This window comes from Salminus brasiliensis, chromosome 23, assembly GCF_030463535.1.
Source record: "Salminus brasiliensis chromosome 23, fSalBra1.hap2, whole genome shotgun sequence".
Classification (NCBI taxonomy): Eukaryota; Metazoa; Chordata; class Actinopteri; order Characiformes; family Bryconidae; genus Salminus; species Salminus brasiliensis.
Window position 1 is genome coordinate 32,032,742 of NC_132900.1, and position 21,302 is coordinate 32,054,043.

Here is a 21,302-nt window from a genome sequence, read left to right on the forward strand (position 1 = left end):
GGACACTCCAACAGTAAAAGTGCAGCTCATGTAAGTTCCTCTACAGCTCAGCTCCTCCATGTACTGACCAGAGAGGACGCCATGCAGGTCCTGCAGATGACCAGCCTCTTTCTGTCAGTCAATCACTTCATTCCTAAGTGTAGCCCCGCCTTCTTACAATAGAGCAGAGTAAGGGGTTAAAAACTGATTTCTGAAGGAAAATGAAATGGTCTGATTTTAGCACAGGGAGACTAACTGCTGGAGTTTGGAAACTCTGGAAATGGAAGGACAGTTTAGAGTAAATGACACTATTAATATTACAGTATACTGCTGTTGATCTCTTATTACTAGGGACGTTCACAGACACCCAAGTATTTAGTTACCTGTTTGATGTGCCAGTATTCAAATATTCTGAAATCAGTATTTGGGTATTAGTAATGTTCACAGGTCCAACTGTATGGTTTTTATGTTTTTACGGGGCAGTAAAATGAACAGTTCTGGAACACCAGGGCTTAAATATGAGCACATCGCCAAGGGACATGTGGCAGTTGTTACCACTCCATTAGCAAATGACAGCTAATGTTAACTACTGTTAAATCCTCTCACTGATGTTAGCTGGGGAATTAAAACGTAAAGATAAACACAATCATATCAGAATATTATTACCTGTATAACAGAGTGTGCAGTGTGGCTTGGATAGCGCTAGCGAGACGCCGTGGTGTGGATTATAGTAGGTGACGGAGGATTATAGATGTTTATAGAGCTGCTCTACAGCGGAGCATCGGTTGTGCTGAAGTCGTTGTTCCCCTCTGGCATCAGTTGCCCGTGGTACACCACCGGCGTGCCGTTGGGAGGCACTCAATGTCCAATTAGCTACCACCCTTTGCCCAGATCATTATGACGACCCCTGGACAGGGTTTGCTGTATGTGTAGAGAACAGACTTCTTGCACATTGAGAGCCTCCCAACAGCATAATAGTGGTGCCCCCACAGGCCATAAATGCCAGAGGGGAAGGACGCCTCCTGGCGAGCGTACAGGGCAATCGACGGCCCACTGTAGAGCAGCTAACCTCTACAATGTCCACCTTCCATCTGAGCTGGTTAGCGGTCAAAGCACATTTTCCCTGGTTTTGTCATTATTTTAAAGTAACAACTAGAGGAATGATCCACTGTCGGACTGTCAGCAAGTGAGTTTTCTGTTGAGCAACACTTGCAAGTGAACTTCAGATAAGGAGCATGGGGAAGTTTTAAGGGCATTTGTGTAGATACAGTATCACACAAGCACAAAGTACGCGCTTACAGTACACACTCGGAAACACACAGACTGCTGGGCGGTTCTATTCCTATCACATGGGATAGCCTACAGGGCCATGCAAATCCGGACAAAGGCAACGAGTGATGGGGCTAAACCTTCCAGTCAAGGTGACGTCCCTTTATGGGTAGGGCACTTTTGCATACAGCTGTCCAGAACAATTGTTGGAGATGCCTCAGAGGCACATGCAGCCACCCTCCCTCCCCCCTTCCCCAACACACTTATGTATTTACACATATACACACACAAACACACAAATACAGGCATAAAGCTTTTTAGAGCAACAGTGAGTCTTAACATATTTTTCAAATGTAGTAGTATGGACCGGGTCAGTGGCCTTTCCAGTCCACCACTGATAATCTTCAGAATCCCTTACCCCCCCACCCCCCCATTCCCCAAATCCCTATTCTTAGCATGACTTAGTGCAAAGTTCTTCTTGGTCTTCTCTTGTACGCACATTCATTTCTCTTTGGAAACACATTCCTCCAATGTTACTTGTGCTCTTATCAACAGCACCAGCAAATCTTCATGACTTACAGCTCTACTGGACACCATAGCGTAATGCCAACACATCCGAACTTACCATCAGCAATAAATTAATGGAAATATACTACTGTAGTTGAAGATTACAAATAAAATAAAGCATAATCTGTAATGGAGTATGGTATGTTGTCCTTGGTGATCTCTTATGGAGGAGTTGAGGGTAGAAGGCAGCTGTGAGTCAAAAAGTCAAAAGTCTTCGAGAATGGCTTTGCTTTGGAGTTTGGTCTTTGCCGCGTGGTTCTCCTCGTCCTCTTGCGGTTTCCTTCCTTTCGTCTGTCCGTTTCAGTCCTGCCAATCTTTTCATCCCCTCCTTTCCCTCAGAGACATTCTATCCAGGTGTGTGTCGGCTGTGTGTGTGTGCTTGTTTACGGGAGAAAGAGGAGCGCAAGGCGTTGACGAAGATGAACTTCAGCCACTTTAACTGCACTTACAGCTTCTAACCGCCATGTTGGACAAGTGCTCCACCTGAACACAACAGACAGTGCAGAAGATTCAGAACATCTCATCACATAATGATAGGATACAGCATATACAGTTTAAGGACAAAAGTATTGGGACACCTGAAATCAAGGGTATTAAAAGAGTTGATCCTGCTTCTGTTGGAGTAACTGTCTCTACTGTCCAGAGAAGAAGACTTTCTACTAGATTTCGGAGCAGAGCATTGCTGTGAGGATCTGAGTGAGGTCAGGATGTTGAATGATCACCACCCCACCTTATTCCCAACTCCCAACTCATCATTCCAGAGAACACAGTTCTTCCACTGCTCCACAGCTCAATGCTGGGGGGCTTTATACCCCTCTAGCCCACGCCTGACATTATACATCATAGATTGTTTAGGGTGTTTTCTCTGCTTTTAAACATGGTGGAGGCTCATTGTTGACCCTTAAGGCAACACAAGAGTTAAACAGTGTTGCTTTTAAAATGGAGCTTTCTGCCCTCACATTTCGTGTTGAGATTAGATTTGGACCCTTCCCTTGACTGAGATATAAGGACAGCATGTAAGAAGGTGAGGGGAGGGGGATCAGATTACCCTGATTATCCCAAATTACCCTGCAATTACTGACTGTAAACTATCTTTTGTTGCACACTTTTCTCAGCCCTCCTCTGGAACTCTTTCTGGTAATTCAAAATGAAGCTTACACAGAGATGTTTACCTTGTGTTGTCTGCCCACATAATAGATGATTGGAAGAGGATCCAGGACCTGAGGTACGCAGCAAGGCTGGGCAGATGCACCAGGGTTATGGTGTTTGTACAGGGCTAAAATCTGCAGGAAACACACACACACACACACACAGAGATTCATATCAGACATGTTCCATCTGCATGGTTTAGGCCAGAGAAAGCGCAACAGGCATCAGCGGTCAGAGTGTGTGTGTGTGTGTGTATGCAAGTGTGTCAACCTTTTTCACACAGTAAACACTACTGCACTACAGTACCAGTCTTGTTTACAGGCAGCTGGAAATGATACAGTGTGTATCTACAGTACTGTGAACCTGCACTCTTATTATTCTGAGAAAGGCAGTCTTATATTTACAGCTATTTATCAGGCCAGTAATATAAAAAATACAAGAAAACAATTTAACAGTTTATCAGTATAGCCTAGTTTATCTAATCAGCCCTTCACCTGTGCACAGGGGACTGTATTCTTCTATTATTTCAGCAACTTTTCTGAAAACAAGATTTTTTACAATATTTCCATAGACATCTGTTACTTTCATGAATAGAAAGCAGTGTATATAATCCAAAACTGGGCTGTTCAATAAAATAGCCAATACAGTGAAGACAGTTGGAGAACCATTATATGAACAATCATCAGATATCAGCTGAAGAATTTAGGCTTGTGGCGCACACTTCTTCACCGAACACTGACTAAATAATCCATCATCCTCTAACTTCACTATGTATGACACAAGAACCTGTGCAACTTTACAGGAGGAGGAAAATGTTGTTCCAAGTCATTTTGGAGCATTTCTATTAGTCCATTCATCATGAAACTCTGACCCAATTTAAATACATTAACATTAAATGTGAGAAAACCATTTAGAGTGTTCTGGTGTGAAGAGTGAAGAGTGCAGAAAATGACTGAGATTAGCCTTACAGTGGTGCTGATAGTAACAGTCAAAGTCAATGCAAATTCAGCCTTTATAATCTGAGGTGTTTTATGTAATCCTGATAATAACAAGATTAAATAAAAGTGTTAAATCAGAAAGAATACTAGTTTTCTTTGGGGACTAGTTTACCTCAAAATGCCCTGCATGTAACTCTATATTAAAAACATAAAAAATGTATTCTAACATGAAGCAGGCAGTGTTTTCATAACCGTTTGCTCACATATTAACTATTTAATTATGCAGAAATGTTATTATTTTTAATCAGCCCCTTTTAGATGCTCTTTTTGTTGTTTTCAAATTCAAGCACAGAAGCAAATCTGTCAGTACAGATAGAAATGTAATTATGTATACAATGTAAATTTGAATTTGAAAAGTAAATAATGACTAAATTATACAATTTTTACTATAATTTAAATGTAATGTAACAGCAAAATGCCAAATTACAACTCTGAGACATCTGAGGCGTACGACCTTTCACACACAAAAGAGCTTTTTATAACTAAGGATGTTGGAAAGCTTTGGAAAACCATCAGCAAATTTTCCAGTAATGTCCGCCATGGGACGGCACTCAGGTACTCAGCTTCCTCTCTTCTGTCCACAACTTCGAAAACAATCCAGATTTCAAGTCGCACATTTACACCAAACACTACTCTCCAGCCAGCTTTGCGCATGCCTGCCCCAGGAATGCCTCTGACGGGAAATGACTTCAGGAAATGAGCGAGGCAGGAAGGAACAGAAAAAAAGAATGTTGTTTTGGAGACTGCGTGTTCGGCTCATCAGGGACTGCTCAGAGGCTTTCGGTCACGTGGATCCTGGAGAGGAGATGTTTTCCTACCTGTGAGTATTTGTTCTCAGTGTTCCAGATGTAGGTGCAGGAGCCCATGCAGTAGTCGGCGAAGTATCCTTTGGGCTTGTGGATCCACTTCCAGCCCAGGTCCTTCCGGAAGTCGATGTAAAGCTTCCGCTTGCAGCAGGTCTCGGTTTTCCTGTTAGAAAAATGGGTGAAGGAAAAGGGGTGAGAGTGGCTGACGTTACCCCACACTGTGCTCACGCGAAGTGGCGCGAGTGTGAAATCTGTGACGTTTCTGAAGGATTTATGTGGTCCTACATCAGAAACATGGTGGCTACAATCAGGCCTTCAATCTACACTATATAAGCAAACACTGAGAGAGAGGGAGAGAGGGAGAGACACTCACTCGTCACAGGCCTCGTCAGTACCAGTTGAGCGTTTTCTGCGTGTGGAGACGTGGGTGTTGCCGTCAGATGGGGAAGACATAGCCAGAATGTACGGCTTGACCATACGGTTAGCAAGGTCACTTCTGTCACCTCTCTTTTTATGCACACCTGGGAACACACACAAAGCCATTTAGCAAAAGTTTGGACACACCTACACAAATCACAACAGAATGATCTCATACTTTGGTGTTATGCGTGTTATGATTTCTGTAAGGATAAGCCCTCTTTACAGGCAGTATTTTTTAAAATATTGTATATATAATGTATTCTGTTTCTATCATAGTGATACTTCTTCCAATTCCAACCACTTAAAATCTCAAATATGATGAGAAATAATGACATATTATCTAAAACTAATAACTAATCAATGTACTTATAATAATAAATATATAGTGTAGGAATGGGCTTCCATAAAAAACATCTAAAAAATGGCAAATTAATAGAAGTTGATGTACTGAGAGTCTAAAAACATCATGAGGTTCTCACTGGACAGTGATGACGTCAGTGCTATACACGGCAGATAAAAACCGGGTATGAATGATCAAACCTGATATTTGAAAGTTGAACGTCTGCTCAGGCTCCCCGCAGCCACAGTACAGCTTCAGCTCGAAGTTCTGCTCCTTCTCCGCTCCTTCCCAACACAAACACAGAGGCCTGAAATTAACATTCACTAAAACCACAACATCCTACAGCGGTGCAGCGGCATTAGGCAGCATGGTGCCAATAGGGTCATGGTGTATTTATTCAATGTCCTATTCTACTGGTAGTACTTCTATACAGGGACTAGACTACACAGAAATGGTTGCAACTTAAAATAGCTGAATGCATTCAATAGAAGGGGTGTCCACAAACTCTGAGTTGCCTTTACATTTTTAATCAGGCCATTTAAACTTAGAAATCTGTATGTATTTTTCTGGTGTACAATACACCAGTATTTTTATTTTATTTTCTTCTTATTTGTATAATTAATTAATATTTATTTCATTTATTATATTATTTGTTATTGTTATTAATTTAATTTATTAAATTATTACACTGATGTTGCACAGGTCTCAAAACCTCAAATATGTATGAAATATGAAACACTTGGCTTTTCAGATGTCAGTGTTTTATTTTTTTTCTATCTCACTTTTTCTCCAAACCTTAATTCTAAACTCTGCAGAACCACCGGTGGTCTTTTTCCCCTCTGTTAAACTTAGGAAAAACTCCCGGTCACAGCCAGTTTGCATTGCTTTGCATGTAGTTACCGATTAGTAATCTTTAGGGTGTAATAAAAGTCACGGAGCATGAGGAGTTAATTTAACAGTGTTCCCTGAGACTTGCTTGAGTAGCCCATACTGTTCTACCATTAGACCAATAAACGACAGCTGTGCCGGGCACACTCACCCCAGCACCCTGTACAATACCATGCCTCTGCTGCATCAGTGTTGTGTTATATTTTCACACCAGGCGTTCACTAACCTTGAGACTGTAGCCAAGATCTGAGCGTGGCCGTAACGTCGAAGGAGATCCAGCGGTCGTCCAGCTCGTTGGAGATAATATGGTAGTCTAGGTAGTGTTCCTGACCCCCCTGTCCCTGGTAGAGCTCCAGCCTCTGCTCTGAGCCGGGGGCGATGGTGGGACTCTTAATGCGCAGCCTGAGCTCGGCCTTGGACAGCAACCTGTAGTCCGCAATACTGTTCCTCATCTCCGTCATATTGAAGAACAGCTGCGATGATTGATTATCAGCTAGATGAAGTGAAACAGGAAAGAGAGAGATCCAGACTTCAACATCACAAGGAGCACCAAGCAAAAAAGATTTGAACTCTCAGATACGTTTGACCAGGATTTCAGGCCTTGATTAGCTTGTTAGGGCTGTGGCTTGTCCAGTCATCGTTAGCAAATTTCACAGCTTTATAAAAACTCTTCAAAGCTCGTCCCAACAATCAGCAGCCACGGGCTCTCTTAAGCAGCTGCCGAGCACTCTGAACATTAACATAACTGAAGACCACAAAGCAGAAGAAGACTTCATGCTTTCCCACAACAATTTCCAGCTTCAGAAGTTCTCACAGGAACATCTAAACAGGTCTGATGTGTTTTGGAAACTAGTCCTGTGGAGCTGCATTGCTGACACAGATGTGCAAATGCACACACACAGCTTGTCTAGTCCCTGTAGAGATAGAAGTACTGCCAATAGAATAGGACTCTCTGGAGCAGATCAACATCATGACCCTATTGGCACCATGCTGCCTAATGCCAGGCATGGGCTAGAGGGGTATAAAGTCCCCCAGCATTGAGCTGTGGAGCAGTGGAAGAACTGTGTTCTCTGGAGTGATGGTGGAGGAGCTCCATCCAGTTGAATAGTTGTCACGCTCTTGTCACTGAATGCAATCAAGTTCTCACCCTGGACAGTAGGTGTCCTAATACTTTAGTCAAATGTTTGTTGAGTAAAGGGTGCAGACTTTCATGTTATGGACACGTCTCTAACTGTGAGGCTGTGGAGAAATGGTTTCAGTGCTTCCATAATCTGAAGGTCTTGCTCTGTAATGTAACGCAGATGACTTGAGTTGCTCCACTCTCAGCTAATCCTCTTGACACAGTAGCACCAAAAAGCATAAAGGCGACGACACACGAGTCCCAAGGACCGGCTTTCATCAGGCACTGCTGCAAATAATTATGAATCCGTGTCTGATTCACTTCCCCACAACCACAAAGAGCTACCAGAGAAGAGAGGGTGATACACATCCTGCTGGACATGCAGCTGGCCTAATGAAAGGCCTAATGAAAAGCACCTGCCGCGGCGACTCTGATAGTACAGCAGACGCCACCGTCCGTACGTGCCACCTGCTCAGTGTAGCGTGCAATTTTCTTTATTACAGTTATGTGCAGCTCTGCAGCCCTTGCAGTTAATTGTGCATGTATCGGGGACATGTAATTTACTAAGAAAGGCACTATCAGACATCTGAGCGGAGCATTATGAGCAGTGACCGTGTCAGCAGATTCTTACAAAGAAAAATTCAAAAGGACAATAATAACTAGGGTACCAAACTACTTAAACTAGTTTAAAAGTATAAAAAATTAACCCTGTCTTGAAAATGACCCTCCGCCATGTTTAACAGCTAAATGTTTTTTTTTCCAGCTTGGAATTGAATTAAGTTTTCCTGGAGTGACCCAAACATTATTTGTATTTCATTTTATTTATGTAAATATATATTTTTTGATTTAAACAAAATGTATTATAATAAACATTTTTATTTATGTAGTATTTATTCTATTTTTAAATATATGTATACATTTTTAAATGCAATAACTGAAATCTTTCTTTAATTAAAAATGAAATGTTATTGATTTTATTTATTTAAGTTTAAAAAAAGAGAATAATATCACAGATATAAACTGATGGTGGATGCAACAAGAAGTTGTAGAGTTTTCAGTACTTTTCTCAGTACTAGGTAATTAAGTTAGGGCAAGTGGGCTCAAACTAATGTAGGATAAAATGTAACAGTAATATTTTCTGAAGTAAAGAAAATATCAAGTGCAAGCATCTTGGCTGCTGATTGGCTGATTAGCATATTAATAACTTCAGTTATTTTAGTTATTACACACACACACACACACACACACACACTACACAGGCTATCAGAATTAAATGCATTTTCATTCAGAAGCAGGAATTGAAATCGAAAAAAGCATCATTTAGAAACAGGAATCAGTCGAGGCTCTGCCAGCTGAACATTAACAACATCCAGCCCCAGAAATAACGAGAGAAAATGCTGCCTAAGCAGAAAAAACAGGGAGGTGGGGTTCAGTGTCCTGAGGGCATCTGGTGTTGCATAATAGTGACATGAGGGGACAGTGGAGAGGAAAAGAGACAGGAGGAGGAAAGAAAGAAAGAAAAGTGACGTACTGAATTTACTTACTGCAAATATGTTTCCACATCAATAAAAGACACTACAGCAGTTCTACCTGCTACTAAAGTCTGTAAACTTGGAGATAAACGTGGTGATGCAATCGCTGTCATTTCTGCGGAAATGATGTAGACACTTAAATGAGATCAAATCAGTGAAGCCCTGTTTCAGTGAAGTGAAGCAGTGGCAGGAAAGCGGAGTCAGAAGGACGGAGGACGCACTGCAAAAGGTAAAAACCCACGGAGGAGTGAAGTAAAGCTCCACTTCTGCCAAACCCCAAACACACGTCTCTGCCCCGGCCTGTCTTACTCTGAAATGACAAATCTATTGCTTAATTTCTCTCTCTCGCACACACACACACACACACACTCAGTAGGCACAGGCCGTACCTTTCTGCTCCAAGCTGTCCTTCATAAAAATCTATAAATCACAAACATCTTGGTTTGATCGGCTGTAAGAAGAAGTCACGCTAAAACAAACACGATCACACATCTTGCAGCATTTTGGATTATTACATTTCTGCTCACTCGTGGCTCCTTGAGGTCTTCTGTTGAGCAACTCAGATGGCGCAATTTTCGTTCACTTCATAAACACCAACATAAACGTGTGTGTGTCTGAAGGCCTCACCAGCCTCCCTCTGTGACTCTGACCTCATGAAGCGGCTCAATGTTCGAAAGAAGAGGACAAAAGACTGTAAATCCTGTACCTGAGTAAAGGTAGAGATACACTTGAGGACAATTCATTCTTCTACTGGTCACTCTCAAGATTTCAGATCAGTGAATTTATTATTAAAACAGCAAAACTGTGAGGTCAGTGCATCCAACACCAGTGTGGTTTTAAACTTGCATGGGTCAACCACTATGCAGTAAACACTAAAGTCACTAAACTCAACACAATTATTATAGAAAGCTGATACCACGCAAAGATCCCATTTGAATGAACAAAATGACCACAAATGTTCAACTAACTCAAAATAGTTGAGTAATGAGTGGGAATATCTATTTATTAGTTCAAACAACTAGAGCTGGGCAATATAACAATATTTGATCATATTGTGATAAATTATGTTATTGTGATAATAATAAGCTTCTCTAATCATATGGAGGAGACTGTTAGTGTTAATAAACTCTGATCAGCTGCAGGTTTCATTACTAACAGTGTAATTAGACTGAAGGGTTCATTAGATGAAGAGCAGTGTTCAGTACAGGAGAGGATCTGAATAGTAGATTATAAGAATCTGATACTGATGTGTTTGTCTGTGATTACATGTATCGTGATAAATATCGTGTATCATGAAAAAAGTCTTTAAATATCGTGATACAGTATTTTTACCATATCGCCCAGCCCTAGTTTACAGTGCACACTGCTACTGTTCACAATTCCTTTTTACATTCATGTAGGAATGGTGAAACCACCCCGTTCTCAGTATCCTTCTGGGAAATAGAATTAGGGAAGGCGAAAGGAAATGAAGAGGAAAAACAGTTTCCAAAGATTCCAAAACTCCCAATCAGGAGAGTCCGATAAAGACTCAAAGAACATTAAACATCTGACAGCTCTGCGAAACCTGTAAACCACCAAAAAATTACCCCATCAGCTTTCCTCTCTGAGAGAGAGAAGAAAATCAAGCTTCACTCTCGCTTCCGATCTGAGAACATCTGTGTCCATACTTCCTATGTGAGAAGATGACGCAGTGGATCTGAGAGGATGTGGAGCTGATCAAGACGCTCTGAAAAACACGCAGCCAAAGAAGCTGCTGGTGTTCTCAGAACAGTGGACTCACCACCACCCCAGCGTTCAGACCCCATCACTGAAGGAATGGGTGAAGCCTCCAGAGAAGAACAGAAGCTGTTATAAACACTAAACAACAAACACTAAAACTTCATGGCTTGTTTGACTGAAAATAAAATAAACAAAGAGTGATCTCTGTATGCTACATACACTATATGGCCACAAGTATTGGGACATTTGCTCATTCTTGGTTTCTTCTGAAATTAAGGCTGTTAAAAAGACTTTCTCCTGCTTCTGTTGGAGTTACTGTCTCTACTGTCTAAAGAAGAAGACTTTCTGCTAGATTTATGAGGAGAATTGCTGTGAGGATCTAATTGCATTCCGCTGCTACAGCTGCTAGCATATAGCCTCCTAGATAACATGTCCATGTATAGTTAGCTCAACTGGGAACCAGAAAGTTTTGTCTATGGGTTTCATGTTGGCCCCACATTTGGATGCCCACCAGGGTCAGTGATGGGACCAGGATGGGTTAAACATGGGTCCTATCTGGGCTGTACACTAAACATGGGTCCTGGATTGGACCCATATGACATCACTGCGGGCTGTAATCATAGGGCCCATTTGGGAATCTCAACTGGGTTCAGGTTAAAACACATGTACAAACCCACTCAGAGCCAAAGCCCCCCTGGAACTCACATAGTCCATGTCCCACCCATGTGAGCCCCACATGGGTGTGTTGGCTGGGCTAATGTCTTGGGGTATGGTTCTTTTTATATGGATTTTAAATCACTGAGGTCTTTTAATGCTATGAGAAGGTATCGCTTGTTTTTGTATTTTTGAGTGTAGCGCTAAAACTCTGACATAAGCATTTATTATTTAGCCTCGCAAAAGGGAAATCCCCCCTATAAGGACGTTTTCTGTTTCAAGCCTTACTGCGTGCAGCATGTGGTAATTCTAAATATTTTCTTGTCTAGTGATGGAAAATAGCCTTAAGGGTTTTTTCAAATGGTGTCATATTGAAAAGATAAGGTCTTTACTGAAGGCGAGGTAAGTGTCATTTTACAGTGTAAATGTTCTAAAGTCACGTCAGTGCAACTCAGTGTAGATGACCCTGCAGAAGTCACCCAATAAAGGCTGCACTCAGAAAGAATCGACACTATGTGTCCAAATGTTTGTGGACACCCTTTCTAATGAATGCATTCAGCTACTTCGGGTGGCATCCATTACTGACGCAGATTTGCACGGCTTGTCCTTTCACTTAAATAAACATGACCCTATTGGCACCATGCTGCCTAATGCCAGGCGTGGGCTAGTAGAGGGGTGTAAAGGCCCCCAGCATTGAGGAGCTGTGGAGCAGTGGAAGAACTGTGTTCTCTGGAATGATGATGGTGGAGCTCCATCCAGTACTTTTGGGATGAGTTGTGGAGTTGGGGATTAGGTTGGAGATGCAATCATATCCTCACAGTGTGTCTTCTTCCCTGTACAGTAGACACAGTTACTCCAACAAAAGCAGGATACACTCTTTTTAATACCCTTGATTTCAGAAGAAACACTGAATGAACATGTGTCCCAATACTTTTGTCAATATAGTGTAAGTACTATTGGACCATTTCAATTGGCTGCTCATGATAAAACTGTGATTGCTTTACCAGACTTTTACCAGAAATACATTCTGCTGAGAGCAGTGCAGTCTGTGAGGGCCGTTTGGGAAAAAGGGGCGATGGAGTTCATGGGAACGAGAGAGGGATGGATGGATGGGTGGGTGGATGAATGGATGGATGGAGCAGTGTGCTTTGGAGGCTGGTATTTAAGCCTGCTGGAACGTGGCTGCGCCCGTCTGTAATGATAGGCCTGTCTCTCTGCCTGTTAGGACAGCTGTCCTGAGCTTACCTGAACGTGGGCCTACACACACACACACACACACACACACACAAAACTCCCTCCACCCAGCTGCTGTACGTGCCCTTGAACAAAAGCTGTCTGTCTTCTATGACTTTTTCCACGGGCGCTGCTATGTATCTATAGCTGTTTCCCAATCAGGACAAACGTGTCGTGGACGGGCGCTGAATAGATCAGACGTTTTTCAGTGTAAAATCCCTAAGCATTAGCATGATGATTCCACCTGTGTCATCTGTCACTGCGTTGACAGCCTAGAGCCCCAAAACACTGCCACTATAATGCCTTTAGCTTGAATTTGTCAGATGTACCCTGGCCTCCCAAGCCATGCTAGTTCAGTGAGTCATGGCAAATTGTAGGCGCTAACTAACTTTGACAATTACAGCGGATTGTAGGAGAGAAATCTGCGTGTCGAGGCAATGTTTATCCATGCAGGACGGCGGCAGTGTAATTACCCTGTTATGAGGCCTGAGGTTGTAGACTGCGGAAAGGTGGCTAATGGAACAGCCCTCTTTCGCTTAAACTCCTCCTGGCAATCACCCTTTTCTACTTCTGCCATCATCTCTCACTCTACATACACTATATGGACAAAAGTATTGGGACACCTGCTCTTTCACTGTTTTTTCTGAAATCAAAGGTATTAAAAAGAGCGGATCCTGCTTTTGTTGGAGTAACTGTCTCTACTGTCCAGAGAAGAAGACTTTCTGCATTGCTGTGAGGATTTGATTGCACTCAGAGACAAAAGTCATGATGTAGGATGATTGTCACCCCACCTTATCCCCAACTCATCCTAAAAAGTACTGGATGGAGCTCCACTATTACCCCGCAGCTCAATGTTAAAGGGTTTTATACCCCTCTAGCCCATGCCTGGAGAGTCTTATACTATTGGCAGTACTTCTCTACAGGGACTAGACAAGCTGTGCATATGTGTAGTATGTCCATATGGCCTGTATTCACAACATTCTAGAGACGATCCTTTCTCAGCACACACTTGGGGGCCCCCCTTTTAACATACCAGCAGCCTTTCCGAAATCTGGACTATGTCTATTTCAGGCTATCTATTCTTACGTAGAATGGAATTTTAATACTAAGACCACTGGTATGCATGGAATCAGAGCAAGTGCACTAGCGTACAGTCACCACTTAAGGAGTCGTCCGATATGCATATGCAGACAAAACCTCCTCAGGGCATTTTAAACATAGTCAACTTGTTAACTACAGTAAATAGAGATAGCTCTGATGACGTACATCAGAAGAAGTCACTTCATATTCTGTGACTCGTCCCGAAACGCCCTTCAGCTGGCACTGCAACAGTCAAACACGCACTAATTAGAAGTGTTTTTATGTGCAATTACAGAACGAGGTAATGGAGCCTTACTAGGACTGCTGACAGGGCAACTGTTCCGAGGTCCTGGAGGGCAAAAGGGTAAATTTTAGGAGTTGTTTTAGTGTAACCCCCTATGCAGTATATAGGTCCGCACCCATGGATGCATGGATCTATTGGCTCCATGCTGCCTAATGCCAGGCGTGGGCTAGAGGGGTATAATAAAGCCCCCCAGCATTGAGCTGTGGAGCAGTGGAAGAACTGTGTTCTCCGGGAGTTGGGGATGAGGTAGGGTGGTAATCATCCGACTACCTGACTTCAGACTCTATATAGTGAAGCTAATTCTTTTACTGAATAATGAGACATATATTTTTCTTGTATTTGGTACCCAATTTATTTTCGCTTGGCCATTATCCAACCTGTCATTGTCCCCTAGAATTGGACTGGCTGTATTAAAAGTGTTTCTTACTTACGATATATGTAAATACCTTTTTTCTTATTGGTCGCCCGATATTCTGCCCCATTCAAAAGGGAGTCTATATATATACTATATATAACTATATAACCCTTTGCTAAACTGCTGGGAGCCCAGTAGAGGCATAACTATTTTGTGACATCCTAAAAACAATAAAAACAACAGGCCTCGCTCTCCAACACAGCCCCTATTAGAAACACTGGAGAAAGTAACGGTTGGTGAAAGAGGCCTAGTGGTTTTAAAGCAAGCTGTCAAACTTTTAACAGTGTTTACATTCAAGAACATTCATTTTTCCATGACATGAGCTCTTTAAGATTAATAAATGTATAATAAACCCAAAGTCGGGGGGTTGGGGGGGGGTTAAAAGAATGCCGTCAGCAAGGCAGCATGAAAGTAGAGCACAGTCTTGGCTGTTGTCTCAGGGCAGAAAGAGAGCGTATGCACACCTCCTAATGAGGAACAGCATAGGTGATAAAGTGTTTTGTGCCCCCCCTACAGACAGCAATTAAGAAGCCTATCAGATGGGAAGGAACAGCAGATTGCCCCGAGTAATGAGGAAAACAATGAAAACAACTTCAGGTCATTATGGGAAAGAATTTACTGCTCTCGTGAACGCTAGCAAAGTACCAGAACCGTGCTCGCTAAAAAACATTCCGCTAAACTTCAGCTGCAGTAGCCAGCGCTTCTCAAGAGTGTGAATTAATACATTCCTGAGCTGGGTAGCTCGAGAGAGGGAGAGAGGGGCACTTATTTGGTAATGGATATAGATGTGGAGTGTGAGTGGAGGGCCTTGTGACTTTAATTGCGATGGGACAACTGACAAAGCCCTGTCTCTCTCTCTCACACACACACACACACACACATACTGCAAATCCACTACATCCTTACCGTCAGCCTACCTACACTATCTGTCCAAATGTCTGTGGACACCCCTTGAATGCATTCCATTACTTTAAGTTGCACCCATTGTTGACAAAGATGTACACACATAGCTTTTCTAGTCCCTGTAGAGAAGCACTGCCAGTAGAATAAAAGATCAGCGTCCCAGTACTTTTGCCCATATAGTGTATCTACCTATTACTACCATAGTTACAGCTATGTGAGCTCACATTAGCTATCTGTACAATTAGAAAATGAAAACCGAGTCAACCAATCATGCTTTGACTTCCAGTGGGTGGGACCAATGAGAAAGAAAAGTCACTCCAGGCCTCTGGAAAGTCTTGGATCCCTCACTTTCTGTGAACACGAGCTGTGGGTTTCAGGTAACTGTTAGAAAACAGCAATAGAATAAGGACTAGATCAAATACGGGCTAAAATATGGTATTTTTTATGCATCAAATGTTCATGGTTTATGTAGAACAGCCACAAAAACGGTACCTCGCCTGAGCTTAGAGCTAACATAGTACTAGAATCCCGTAGAGAGGCTAGTAGACATTTGCATGATCAAAAAAGAGGTGTTGTTTAACCCTTGTTTATTGTTTCAGTTTGGGGATCTATGAACCAAACTGAAGGCCTGGTTCTCTCTCTCCCCGTCATAAGCCCCTCTCGGTAACCTGGACACTACCCAGAGGAGCTGTATGTGTGAACGCAAATGTTCAAATCAGTTTACTGGACTTTATTCTGACAGCCCGCTAGAACAAAGTCTGGGTAATGTCAGAGTGAGCACATGTGAAAAGATGAAGAAGGTAATTTTCTGAAAAAACAGTGGGTCATGCCGTACCTCATGAGTGCGCTACACAGGCGCCGTCCCTTGCCTGAACAACATGGAACATTTCGGACAAGGAAAACCTCTGGCTGTACGGAAAAAGGGAAACTGCGGATCTGATTCTTTGGTACTTTTTCGGACTTCATATGTGAAAAAGGCTTAATGTCTCCTATATCTTGTGTGCTACACTTTACTGTGTCAAAAAATAAATCACAATAAATGGACCAATAGAAATGCTCCAAAATGACTTGGAATAAAATGTTTTTACATTGACTTCCATTAAAAGTTATTAAGTTTTTTTTTTCTTTTGGGGATTTTGTTTTGTGTGACAGCAACATTTTTATATACTTATTCAGAAAGCAGAAGCTGAGTGGAGATATGATTTTTATCCCTGGGTGTACTTGTCAGCAGGAAATTCATCGTTTACCCATGGGACTGCTTAATTCTGACTCATACAGAAGGCACTACCAGCCTTCCTTCCTGGTACTTTGTCACACACACACACACACACACACACACACACATATATAGAGAAAGAAAGATCCCAAGGTGGCCAACGATCAAGTTACGGGAAACCCCCTCTCCTAGAGGGATAGCGAAAAAGACAAAAAGGTACAAAACAGATAAGAAGAAAAGAGGAATTGAGGGAATCTTGCTTGTCCACCTCCTCCTTCTTCTCACCCTCATATCTCACCCCACAGTGTTATTATTTTTTTCTGGCTTCCCTCTTTGTCGACAGTTTGGAGCTTAAGTAAGCGCCCTGTCTCCTGTGCCTTTGTTCGTCGTTGTACATCTGTGATCAAGGGCTTCACGTTAATGTCTCCTTCGTTTGAAGTGGTTCAAGGGAGTAGAGGAGAGGGGTGATAAAAAGAAGGCGGGTGGCGAGGTTCAAAAAAACAAGTATTTACCCATCAACAGATGGGCCTAAATCACTAACAGCAGGTCCACGAGGTGGGAGAGCACTTCTCCATGCCCAAAGAAACTGAAACGTGGGCCTGGAACTGCCAGGACTATTAAACAAACAGATGCCAAAGACGCTAGATGTTTTGCCCAGCGCTTGAACGCAGAGGTGAGAGCATGATTAGTAATAGAAATTAGTAACACATGGAAGCAAACGCTCCATGCTGGTGCAGAGTTCCTGTGAAGTTCAAAGCATGGAAGGTGCCTGAGAAGATCAGAAAAGAAGAAGAGAAGGGAGCACGTGCTAGAGGAGCGAATGTCCACCAGTCTTGGGTGCGATGCATCATATGCTAGGCATCATAGTTCCTCAGTTGGGAAGGAAGGGTATAATCAAGTAATTCCCATGACCTGGCTGACATATACATATATATATATATAGAAAACACAGGGCGTTCTGTTCTTATGAGGTGCACGGTATGTGCTGCTGCTGACCAGGGCTGGAGCTTAGTGAGCTGGCACTGTAAACTCTCCCTACTATTTAACATTTACATTTACATTTTAGGGCATTTGCTCTAATCTCAGCACTTGGCCCTGACCCCGCTCTGTAACTTTACGTGGTCTGACAGACACTCGGTGGCTGAGCTGCTCTCTGTGAGCTGTTCCTCCTAAACTCTTCCACTGTTCAATAATAACACCACTCACAGCTGATGGAGGAAGATCTAGGAGGGAGGAGATTTCACCAGCTGACTTTTTTCACTGATGTGTGGAAGAAAGACAGACTGCAGAGCTAGGGGCTTGATTGTATACACCTGTTGGCAATGAGACTGAATCAAACACCTGAATTCAGTGATTAAGACATATGTCCCAATACTATTGTCCATACAGTGTATGTTATAAAATGCAGCTCAGCTCTGTTCTCAAAGAGGCACAGTCCAGAGCAATTAGGTAATTCCCCTGCTCAAACCGACCTGATTCAAATCATCTGTTTATTTCTAAGGAAAAAAACAAACCACTCTCAAAATGGCCAATAGAGGACGAGACAGGGTTTCTAGCAGTAGCAGTAGGTCAAAAAGAGAGTTGGCATGGAGCAGAAATGACAGGGTAAACAAGTGACTGGGCTCCTTTTAGGCACCACTTCCAAATGGCGAGTCCTTAAATACCCCCAAACATTCACACGTATCCTGCCCTCCTCTCATTTCCACCATCACCAGTAATTGCTACCGGATTCTAGTAGTCAACTCCCACATTCTTCTCTCCATAGATGTGAGGAGATATAACAGCTGAAACTCCTGTGGCTCTTTCTAACCCAGCCTATCCAGAAATCAGGGCTGAAACCCAGTTCACCTCAATTCAGCTCACATTTTGGCTACCAAAGATGGGCAATACCTCTGAGGTTTAGGTTCAACCTCATACCAAGCAATGTACCTTGATTGAAATTTCATATAAATATATTTACACATCTTCTTCTGCTTATTAAAATTAGAAGTATGTGGTGTAACTATGTTTCATGTAAGAACTGATTCTTCAGTATCGATCAGTTCATAGATACCAACACTCTCCTTCTGCACCCAAAAAACTGAAATCTGTGTGATTTGCATAAAGCATCAACATTGAATTCATCAATACTTAACCCTAGCAGACCCAATGTCTCACAGTCTTCAAAATAAAGGTTCCTACATGGTTCTTGCTTTGGACATGCAGTGCTGTGAAACTTTTTAATGAGTATAGAACCTTTACCTTAAGTATCAATTTTCCGATCCCTACTGGGTACTTACTGTGTGTCATGATGAACTTGTGCACCTCCTTGGCAAAGTACTCCTCCTCGTCCTCGGGCAGGAAGTCAGGGGTTGTCTTGTTCTTCCACTCCTCGCTGAGCTCCACTGTACTGTTGTAGAGCGACATGATGGTCTCAGGGATGTCCGTGCCCGTTTCTCCTTCCTCGGGTTCGGGCTCCTTGGCCATGCGCAGCTTGCTGAGTATCTGCCCACGGATGGCCTCGATGCGCTTCTTCCTCACCACCTCCAGGTCCAGGGTCTTGCAAGTGGACATGCAATCCACTGTGGCCCCCAGGCAGAGTGCAGCCAGTGCTAGACACAAGAGTCTCATGGTGATTTGCTTCTGAAGGATAAGCAGCTGGTTGGTACGGGGTGTACTGAGGGCAGGTGTGCGATGGAATAGTCAAGGTTGGTAGTGCTGCCAGGAAGCTACCTGATGGTGATAATAATAATACTGACGGTATAGTGGAAAGCACCGGAAATAATAGAGTCAATACACAAGCCGGTGTGTGTGTTGATAGAGGGGAATCCCAGCATGCAGTCTCTCTTAAAGTGTGCTTTCTGGCCCAGAGAGTGAACGGAGTGTGTGAGTGTGTGTGTACAGCTGACAAATGGAGCGATCTGTCTCTCCCACACTCCCACACATACACTTATTCAGAAGGTGGACTCACACAAAGCTCCCCAGGGTACAAGCACAGGCAACGCTGCCAGATCCACACTCAGAGGCAAATAAACACAGACATACACACACATACATACACACACATCCAGTCATTCAGTACATAAGCTGGACTGGCTAGCTTTCAGTGTTTCTCGGACTCTCTATAGTGCAGTTTCAACAAGCTGTCTCACTGCTGGCAGGCACACACAGGGTCGCTTGTTCGAGTCCACGGGTCTGGCCGTGATCCGAAGTCTCCCTGCTGTGTCTATGTTGAAGACCCTTGCTGCTCTTTGGCTCTGCTGAAGAGAAAACAGTGTACGGATGAGGGGACGCCTAAAGCCTACTGTCCAGACACAACGGCAAGTCTGCACGGCGAGTGAGCGGCTTACGGCTTCTGGTCCTCAGCTTTGCCCTTGCGTCTTGATGCTTCCTTTCTGACCTGTTCCGGCTTCTCGCCACTTGACAGGTCGCTTCTGAAAAGGTGCTCGCTTCGCTGTCCCACAGCTGCCCACCGAGTAACTTCGGGTGTAAAAAAAGGAGGCTGTGTCCACCCCCAACAGTACAGGAAGAGAGGCTGTCCTAGGCTTTTCTCACCAAAGGTTAATCAGATGACCCCTGGCTTCCTCTGCTGGCCAGATAGGTTCCCCCGGCAGCCTGTAGACAACCAGTTAGCAAAGGGGAAGAGAGAACATGAGCACTAATACTGAGCTGCTAAAGGCTAACAAAAAGCAGGGCATCCTGCAACCTTCTACAGCTAAGCAAATCTGAAGCTCTAGAAGACAAGCATGGACAGTACCTTAACCCTCAACAGCTGTCGTCCTCCCCCAAGGCGAGTGAAGAGACCTGATTACGGTTGCATGCCTCTCTCTGACAACAGAGCCAGTACATGTACACACTCTTCACACCAACCTGAGGGCATGGAAAGTGATGTCCTCTTAGGTTTGCAGCTGAAGACCAGTCAGATGGATCTTGGAGATCTCCCAAGACACTCAAGTTGTAAATTGAAGAGAAATGGAAGGACAAGAGCCAGTGAATGAGTGTCGGATTAGGACGCCACGGCAGTAGCAGTGGGAGCAGGAGTTACAAGGGTTCTCACTATTGTAAGCCCGGGATCAGGTTGCGCTCCCTCTCGCACTCTTCCACGGTCTCCCTTCTTCTCTCTCTCTTTCTCTCTCTCCACCGTCCACTTTCTTATGTCCTTTGACTCATTCGGAGTGCGAAGCCCTCCTCACCCTTCTTCTCGGCTCTGTTGCTCTCTTCTCTCTCACTCTGTCAGAGCTGAGGTTTTTCTTATCAGGTCTAGTAACTCCTTCTTGTCTGCCCCCTCTCTCTCTCTCTCTCTCTCTCTCGTTCTCTCTCGCTCTTGCGCTCTCTGTTTTGTCAGAGCTTGCTGGTGACAAAATGATTTGTGTAAGGCGTTCCTTACTCTTTTTCTCTGTGCTTTTTTCTGGTTCCTGTTACTGCACTATTAGAGCGCAGAGCTCTCCGCCCAGGAAATGAGGCTAACGGACTCTGTGAAACATCTGCTCTTCTCTCAGCTCTGCACTCGCCAGGAAGCCCACAGTAAAGCGAGATTGTGACAGAGTCAATGGAGCAATACTTCTAAGTCTCTCTCTCTCTCTCTCTCTCTCTTACACACACACACCGGACAGACAGGTAAATAGGCTGTGTGTGACACGGATGTCTGGCCAAACTGACCACACTCTCCACCACCAAACTGACACACTGAAAATGTGCTGATGGTAGACACAGTTCTCACACAGACCAACA

The 21,302-nt window shown here is 43.4% G+C and overlaps 1 protein-coding gene across 4 annotated transcripts; it reads right to left on the reverse strand.

The window, feature by feature from the left end:
* Window positions 1–1,548: 1,548 nt before the first annotated feature.
* Window positions 1,549–20,986, reverse strand: tgfb1a (transforming growth factor, beta 1a). Of its 4 annotated transcripts, none has more exons than XM_072668680.1 (9): window positions 20,329–20,986; window positions 19,922–20,186; window positions 18,872–19,828; window positions 6,643–6,909; window positions 5,729–5,812; window positions 5,142–5,289; window positions 4,781–4,931; window positions 2,988–3,098; window positions 1,549–2,298 (listed from the first exon to the last, which is right to left on the reverse strand). In XM_072668680.1, the coding sequence occupies exons 3-9, from the start codon at window positions 19,200–19,202 to the stop codon at window positions 2,251–2,253; spliced, it is 1,140 nt and encodes a 379-aa protein (XP_072524781.1). In that variant the 5' UTR covers window positions 19,203–19,828; window positions 19,922–20,186; window positions 20,329–20,986; the 3' UTR covers window positions 1,549–2,250. The 4 variants fall into 4 exon arrangements, with proteins under 4 accessions (XP_072524781.1, XP_072524782.1, XP_072524778.1 ...); XM_072668681.1 differs by having other exon boundaries at window positions 18,872–19,831; XM_072668677.1 differs by having other exon boundaries at window positions 18,872–20,186; window positions 20,442–20,986.
* Between the last annotated feature and the right edge of the window lie 316 nt (window positions 20,987–21,302).

What these genes read in the sequence shown, in the direction of transcription:
- tgfb1a (XM_072668677.1), bottom strand. Translation starts at nt 19,202, where the DNA reads ATGAGACTCTTGTGTCTAGCACTGGCTGCACTCTGCCTGGGGGCCACA. An exon ending in CAAGTTCATCATGACACACA is followed by an intron (nt 6,910 to 18,871) that starts GTAAGTACCCAG and finishes CACTTCATCTAG; the next exon opens with CTGATAATCAATCATCGCAG. An exon ending in ATGTGGGCAGACAACACAAG is followed by an intron (nt 2,299 to 2,987) that starts GTAAACATCTCT and finishes TGTTGTGTTCAG; the next exon opens with GTGGAGCACTTGTCCAACAT.